The sequence below is a fragment of the Gekko japonicus genome, unplaced genomic scaffold (assembly GCF_001447785.1).
Source record: "Gekko japonicus isolate JY-2015 unplaced genomic scaffold, Gekko_japonicus_V1.1 scaffold4476, whole genome shotgun sequence".
Lineage (NCBI taxonomy): Eukaryota > Metazoa > Chordata > Lepidosauria > Squamata > Gekkonidae > Gekko > Gekko japonicus.
Window position 1 is genome coordinate 43,053 of NW_015174386.1, and position 8,590 is coordinate 51,642.

Here is an 8,590-nt window from a genome sequence, read left to right on the forward strand (position 1 = left end):
GGGGGGGCTCTGCAACTTACCTGGCTGCTTCTTGCTCTGCCTGAGGGCTGCTGGGAGCAGAGGGTGGGGCTTGTTGCATGTGCCCCCCCGGCTCTTTACTGCCGGAGCTCCGCTCCTGTGTGCTCCTGCAGGAAATGACCCCTGCAGTAAATAAATAAAATGCATGCTGTCATGAGATTTCTGGAGGAAGGGCAAGGTACAATTAGACAGATCTGGGGCTTTCTTAATGGCTAGATGACTAATCCTCTGAATCCCAGAGGCAGGAGGTGACATCAGGAGAAGGCCTTGGTCTCTCTGCCCTGTTGTAACTTGTAGCCCTCAAGAGGAACTGGTTGGCCACTGTGTGAAACAGGATGCTGGACTAAATGGACTATTGGTCACATCCAGCAGGCCTCTTCATATGTTCTCATGAAGGTCTTGGCCTCTCTGCCCTCTAATTGGACCTCCAGAGGATCTTGTTGGCCGCTGTATGAGACAGGAAGCTGGACTGGATGGACCACTGGTCTGATCCAGCAGGGCTCTTCTGATGTTCTTATTAGGGGAAGGCCTCTGCCTCTGTGCCCTGCTGTTGGCCCTGCAGAGGAACTGGTTGGCCACTGTGTGAGACAGGATGTGGAACTGGATGAACTATTGGTTCTTATGTAGTAAAGGCCCTGTTTTCTCCTTCCTTGCTGATAGAATGTGATTGCTACCTAAAACGACGATGAATCTCGCGGCGCCTTTGCAGCCGCAGTCTCCTGCTGTCGCCATGCAAAAGAACATCCACGTCCTCGTGGGGGTGACCGGAAGCGTGGCTGCCTTAAAACTGCCGCTTCTCGTAACGGAGCTTCTGAAGATCCCCAGAGTGAGTAGCTGGTACAGAGGCGGATCCAAATTACTGGGGTGTGTGTGTCACGCTTCCAAAGGGAAGGGCGAACATTGATGTGATGCTTGAAACATCTTGCCGATTTTAGCACTGGGCTAACGGTCCTGGAAAGAGCTTCCAAAATGACCAGATTATGAGAGTCGCATATGCCAAGTTCGAGCTCAGTAGCATCTTGGAGACAAATAAGATTTTCAGGGTATAATAAGCTTTCGAGAGTTGAAGCTCCCTTCCTCCGTCACATATGCCCTTGAAGTTTTCAGAGTGCTCACCGCCACTGTTAGGGAGTTCTGGAACCCAGGATTGTTTCCTGAGACCCTAGGTCCCGCCAGAGTTCACTTTGGCTGGACAGAGACTGGTGTCAAACATCGCTCTGCTCAGTTTGCCGTGAATGCAGAGGAGAGGGAATTCCTTAGGTGTGTGGGGGGGAAGCAAGTGTAGTGACTGCACTATCTTAGAGGCTGTAACTCTTCCAAAGAAGCCTTCCTCTCCCAGAGGAATGTCATTGAAACTTTTGGTGCTAGCTTGCTTGTGTAGATAATGGGATTGTATATTTCCCAGGTGAAGGGGGGTAGGACCGTTATGGCTAGGCGGGATGGATGTGACGTATGAGTGGTCATTAAGAGGGGTTTCATTTGACTTACCTACCGTGTTTCCCCAAAAATAAGGCACTGTCTTATATTTATTTTTTCTCAAGAAGACACACTAGGACTTATACCACAAATGCATAGAAATCCTGCTAGGGCTTATTTTTGGGGTAGGTCTTATTTTCGGGGAAACAGGGTATATCTATGATTGTACCTGCCAAAATCCTCAGTTCTGACACGGTACAGTTATGACCTGGATCTTGCTTATAACTCAATAAACATATCACTGCCACAGAGCGTATTGTTGAGGTTAACTTGACCAGGGGCCTGACAACTGGCTAGCGATTGAATCTCTTCAGAGAGAGGGAAATGGACAGTTGTGCCTGTTGTACATATTAGATTCCATGTCAAAAATGAAGTCAAATGAGGAGGAAGATCTATGTTTTATTTCAGTTAACAAGAAAACAGTTGGACCAAATAGTCCATCCAAAATTGACTACTTTCTTCTCAGCACATTCAGGAAATATGCTTCAATTAACAGGAAAAACCATTGGACCTAATAACTCATCAACAATTGACAACTTTCTTCTTTTTCTTCTTCATCTTCTTCTTCTTGAACATATTCTGGAAATACATGATATTTTATACATGGACTGACATCATCAAGAAAACAGTATTCAAGAAGCATAATTGGTTACAAGAGACAGTGGTCATTTGAATAATAAGCCTCTGATTTGTCAGATGTAAAGAAACATATATCTACGTCAAATCTACGTAAAACCTGTTTACTTAACCTAACCTAAATGATAATGGGCAAGGATTTTTCATATACCAAAGAAAAGTATTTTTGACTGATACGAGACTAAAATCTTCTCTGACCCAGACATTGCAAGGTTTTGCCCTTAAGACCTACAGAATCATGAACTTTGTACCTATTGTGTTGTCTGCTAGCAATATCAGACCTACAAGAGGAAAGCCTTCTATATAACAGGCCTTTCTAACATCCTAATAAAATATTAGGTAAAGGTAAAGGTTCCCTTGCTCGAAAGCCAGTCGAATCCGACTCTAGGGTTGCGGTGCTCATCTCCGTTTCAAAGCCGAAGAGCCAGCGCTGTCCGAAGACGTTTCCGTGGTCATGTGGCCGGCGTGACTAAACACCAAGGCGCACGGAATGCTGTTACCTTCCCACCAAAGTGGTACCTATTTATCTACTTGCAATTTCTTGCTTTCGAACTGCTAGGTTGGCAGGAGCTGGAACTAGAGATGGGAGCTCACTCCATCATGCGGCAACTCGGGTCTCGAACTGTTGAACTACTGACCTTCCACAGCCTGCAGCTCAGCGTCTTAACCACTTGAGCCACCGCAGCTTAAAGAGAAATCCATAAAAACCAGAGAAATATGAATAATCAAAAAAGGGGGAAATCTTTATAGTCCCATCGCTACTACATGCCATACCAAAAACCGTTTATTTGGAATTCAGGAGTATGCAGAAGAAAATCTCAAAATCCCAAGTGCATAACATACACTATAAAGGAAAACCCACTACGTAAGAGAGAATGCATTGAATGTATAGGAATATATTCCTGTCTGCCAGCCAAGACCCACACAGAATCACCGGGAGTTGTTGGCGTGCAGCCCAGAACAAAGAAGGCACAAGCATTATATACCTTTCTGCAGTCTATAGAATGAAGCGTAGATGTCAGTTAGGAACGTCCGCATGCTTTATAAGCATCCCCTCATAAATAGGCAGTATGAACTTTGCCCAAAGTTAGAATAATTATCTATGAGGTCAAGAAGCTCTAGACAGGTCCTTCCATCAAGGATAGAGAGCTAAGGAGCTATACCAACTGATAATCTATATGTTTGGACTCTGAGCCTGGGATCCTTGACTCTTGGAATGTAAACCATGCTCGCGTGTAAAGGTCATAGGCAGAGCAAGCATATCTGAAAGGAGAGAACACAAGCCAGGCTGCAAAGTCTTGTGGGAGATTGAACCAAAGAACAGATGTCAAAGCCAGTTCAAATTGGTGCACAGAAAGGCCTAGACTCAATTATGCGATAAGTCTGCAACAGCCACCAATATGTTTTCTTCTCTGCTGCCTTGGCCCGATGCTGCTGCTTCATCTCAGAACTAGGGGGAGAGATTGGGGGATGGGAGCCCCTCCCATGCCGAGTCTCTTTGAGCGGGGGCAGGAGACTCTCCCGCTGAGTTTGGAAGGGCTCGGAAAGCAGCGGGGCATCTCGGCGTTTTCGGAGCCTCTCCAAAACACTTGTGCTGGAGTGCATGGGATTCCTTGGTCTGTCGTTCGGCCGAGGAAGGCACAGAGCTTAAGCCCCTCACTTGTCTTAGAACAGGTAAAAGGAAGCCCTTCTTCACGCAAAGAGTAATGAACATGTGGAATTCAGTGCTGCAGGAAGTGGTGGCAGCTACAAGCACAAACAGCTTCAAGGGGGGATTGGATAAACATCTGGAGCACAGGTCCATCAGTGGCTATTAGCCACAAGGTATAGACAGAACAGTACGTCTGGGGCAGGGATGCTCTGTCTTCTTGGTGCTTAGAGGGCACCAGTGGGAGGGCGTCTGTCGTTCTGGCTCTGCTTGTGGACCTCCTGATGGGCCCCTGGGTTTTGGCCACTGTGTGACAGAGAGTGTTGGACTGAATGGGCCATTGGTCTGCTCCAACATGGCTTCTCTTATGTTCTTAGAAGAAGAAGAAGAAGAGATTGGATTTATACTCCACCCTTCACTACCCAAAGGAGTCTCAGAGTGGCTTACAAACTCCTTTCCCTTCCCCTCCCCACAACAGACACCCTGTGAGGTAGGTGGGGCTGAGAGAGCTCTGACAGAAACTGCTCTTTTTCAAGAACAGCTCTTATCAGAACTATGGCTTGCCCAAGGTCATCCAGCCAGGTGCAAGTGGAGGAGTGGGGAATCAAACACAGTTCTCCCAGATTAGAGTCCGTGCACTTAACCACTACACCAAAATGGCTCTCATCCATCCTATGATACGTACCAACTGGATGCAGTTGAGTAAACTGTTTTATGTTTCATAGGATGGATGAGAGCCATTTTGGTGTAGTGGTTAAGTGCACGGTCTCTAATCTGGGAGAACTGGGTTTGATTCCCCACTCCTCTACTTGCAGCTGCTAGATGACCTTGGGCAAGCCATAGTTCTGATAAGAGCTGTTCTTGAAAAAGAGCAGATTCTGTCAGAGCTCTCTCAGCCTCACCTACCTCACAGGGTGTCTGTTGTGGGGAGGGGAAGGGAAAGGAGTTTGTAAGCCGCTCTGAGACTCCTTTGGGTAGTGAAAGGCGGGGTGTAAATCCAATCTCCTTCCTCTTCTTCTTAACAACTTCTGACTGTAAGTGCCAAAAATCAGAATTCATCGGGAACTAGAATGGAAGAACCAGATTATAATAACGGAGAACAATCTGCAGATTCTCTCCATATCTTATGTAGAATAAGAGACCATTTTCCAAACATTCCAGTGCGATAACAATGTCCTTTCTGATACCCTGTGAGAGGTAAGACGCTTAGCTGTCAGTTGGCTCTCTGGAGCTGTTGCACGAATGACCTGCAGGTGGCGCCAGTAGCCAAGTATAAGGACAAGGTGCCCCAAAGCCACCTACTCTGGGCGCTGAAACGGCTGCTCCAGCAGTCAAGACAGGATGCACACCGCCTTTTACTTAGAGTAAAAGCTTCACTTTCCAAGGCTTCAGCTTCTCTTCTCCGGGTTCCTTCTGAGGTGTATCGGCATTCAGTGCCAGACAGCTTAAGCGTAAATCAAGTTTGCCGGCTTTAGGAGTGTTGCACAGCATAAACCACTCAGTTATAGGCAGTAAACATAAAACGGATCTTAACTGTTGCTATCTAAAAATCTGTCTGTTTAGAACTACTCTCTTCAAACATCCCAGAATGGCATTCCGTAGTCATCCATCTCACCCTTCCTGCAGAATGCCGGGCATCTTTATGCTCGACCGGTGAAGCGTGGAGGCATGCATAACTTAAGCATCATCATGTTACATGTTAATTTGCTGTTGAGTCCTGTTGTTGATGGCCCACATTACGTCCCATGTTATGATGCGCTCTTTACCCCATAGAGATTTATAGTGGTAGCAGTGAGCCTATATGTGGCTACTGTACCAAGGGGGGGACTTGTAGTCTAGATGGGACCAATGTTCCCTCTAAGCTGTGGAGTCTTGTGAGCAAAAATTCTCCTTTGTGAGCTGCTGGCATTAAAGTTGTGAGTGAGCGATTTGGCTCCTGCATAAATTAGTTTGCTCTGGAGCCATCCTTCCTGAGCTAAGACAGAAATGTGTGAGCCGGAGGCTAAAAAACTGTGAGCTAGCTCACGCCAACTCAGCTTAGAGGGAACGCTGTTCCCTCTAAGCTGAGTTAGTGTGAGCTAGCTCACGCCAACTCAGCTTAGAGGGAACGCTGTTCCCTCTAAGCTGAGTTAGTGTGAGCTAGCTCACGCCAACTCAGCTTAGAGGGAACGCTGTTCCCTCTAAGCTGAGTTAGTGTGAGCTAGCTCACGCCAACTCAGCTTAGAGGGAACGCTGTTCCCTCTAAGCTGAGTTAGTGTGAGCTAGCTCACGCCAACTCAGCTTAGAGGGAACGCTGTTCCCTCTAAGCTGAGTTAGTGTGAGCTAGCTCACGCCAACTCAGCTTAGAGGGAACGCTGTTCCCTCTAAGCTGAGTTAGTGTGAGCTAGCTCACGCCAACTCAGCTTAGAGGGAACGCTGTTCCCTCTAAGCTGAGTTAGTGTGAGCTAGCTCACGCCAACTCAGCTTAGAGGGAGCACTGGATGGGACTATACAGATTTCCCCCCTTTTTTGATTATTCATATTTCTTTGGGTTTTATAGATTGATTCTTAAATAATATTTTACTGGGATGTAATGAAGGCCTGTTATATGGAAGGCCTCTCTTTCTTTGTAGGTCAGGGTATTTTTCCAGCTGTGTTAACAGACAATAGCATTCTCTTTTGGTACAGAAGAAGGTATAAGGTTCATGGTTCTAATTGTTTATCTATATGTCTATATAACTTCATAATGTCTGGGTCATAAAGGATTTTTAACTTGGTATCTGAGAAAAACACTATTGTTTGGGTGAGAACAAGCCTTGGCCGATAGGACTCAGGTCAGGTCAAGTAAATACGTGACGCAGTTGTATAGACACACCTTTCCTTACATTTGACCCATAAGGGTATTTTCATTTAAATGTTGTTTAATTTTTTGTAACCAATTATGCTTTCTGAATATTATTTTCATGATGATGGTATGATGATGTCATATTGAGTATTTAAATTCATGTATTTCCTGGTTGGGCTCAGAAAGGTGTCAATTTCGATAGGTCATTTGGCCTAACTGTTTTCCGTGTTTGATTGCAATTAAATGCAAGATCTTCCTCCTCATTTTGACTTCAGTCTCCTGTTTTTGACTGGATATTAATTTGTATAACACTGTCTATAAGTTTAGAACCTCGTCTGCCCAAGGGTAATTTCCTGCAGTAGCGTACAGGAGCGGAGCTCCGGCAGTAAAGAGCCCGGGGGGTGGGCACATGCAGCAAGCCCCACCCCCTGCTCCCAGCAGTCCTCAGTCAGAGCAAGAAGCAGCCAGGTAAGCTGCAGAGCCCTCCCCTCCCAGCCCCCGGTCCAAAACAGTTCAGTGGCACCTTTAAGACCAAGTTTTATTCAGGTACAAGCTCTCCCTCCTCTGCGAGGACAGATCTGCATGTCCCCCCCCCCCATAGCCAGCAATCCAAAATAGTCCAGTGGAGCCTGAGCGGTGGGTGTTGCCTTCTGACACACTTCCGGTGATGTCAGGGGGTTTGGCCTATGCAAATAAGTTATGCTAATGGGTTATGCTAATGAGCTCCTGCACCTCTTTTTCTACGAAATGACCCCTGCATCTGCCATTCCAATGTATCTGATAAAGTGTGCCTTGCACAAGAAAGCTCATACTTTGAATAAACCTTTGTTGGTCTTAAAGGTGCCCCACTGGAGTCTAAATTCCTTCCTTGAAGAAACTTTGTTTACCTCTCTGTAGCTCTGATTATCTCTCTGTAACTGAACCCCCATGAGAGGCTAGAACCTGTCCCCCCCCCCCCAGTCATTAATTCAGTGTAGCAACCAAACTGGAATAACAAGTTTAGTTTGTATTTCTTTGGGTTTAATTCTAGAAGGAAACACAGTGAAACAAATAAATATATCAGAATTGGAGATTGGTGGGCAGATGATTACTGAGAGTAGTTAACTGAGACCCTGTTCTTACCCTCTACTGGTCTCCTCTCAAGCGTGGAGGTAACTTTACAGCATACTTTTCTTTGAGGTGGGATCATTGGCTGTGCAGTGTAAATCTCCTCCTTCCACAGACCAGAGAAATACATTCTAATCTGCTGTTCCAAATTACATTTCATTCTACTATTCATTACATTACAATCTACTATTCCAAATAAGAAGTAAAATAAAGAGGATGTGTAGCCCTTCTGAAGGATTGGTGGGAATACAGATGTAAGGAATGAATGAGGTTAGCATCTGTAATGAGATAAGAAACCAATATCCTTGTTAAGTCCAGGGGGTTTGGTTCCCATCGTTCTGAGTGTTGCAATACTTTGCAACTCAGCAGTTTCCCTTTCTAGTCTGTTCCTGAAGTTCCTTTGCAATAAAACAGCTACTTTGAGGTTACCCATTGAATATCCTGGAAGGTTGAAGTATTCTGCTACAGTTTCTCAGTCTTGGGGTTCTTGATGTCAGATTTGTGTCCGTTTATCATTTGGCATAGGGTCTGAGAGCTACATAGAGAGCCAAAAGGCATTGTTGGCATTTAATGGCAGATGTAATGTTAGAAGATGAGCGAGTGAATTAACCCGAGGTGGTGTAATTGATGTCGTTAGGCTGAGTGATCGCGTTCCCTGGGTGTATGTGGAAGCAAAGTTTGTATCTGGGTTTTCTGCCAGCTCTGGTACGAGCAGGGGTCATTTCCTGCAGGAGCGCACAGGAGGGGAGCTCCGGCAGTAAAGAACCCAGGGGGTGTGCACATGCAACAAGCCCCACCCCCTGCTCCCAGCAGCCCTCAGTCAGAGCAAGAAGCAGCCAGGTAAGCTGCACAGCCCCCCCCCCCACCCCAAAGCAGCCCAG

At 46.1% G+C, this 8,590-nt stretch overlaps 1 protein-coding gene across 1 annotated transcript in view; it reads left to right on the forward strand.

Moving 5' to 3' along the window:
• The window catches only part of LOC107121449 (phosphopantothenoylcysteine decarboxylase-like), a 16,107-nt gene that overhangs the window by 2,211 nt on the left and 5,306 nt on the right, over positions 1-8,590 (forward strand). The window contains exon 2 of the mRNA XM_015424357.1: positions 679-844. Coding sequence (XP_015279843.1) covers positions 704-844 — 141 coding nt within the window. The 5' untranslated portion in view covers positions 679-703. The remainder of the gene's footprint in view (positions 1-678; positions 845-8,590) is intronic.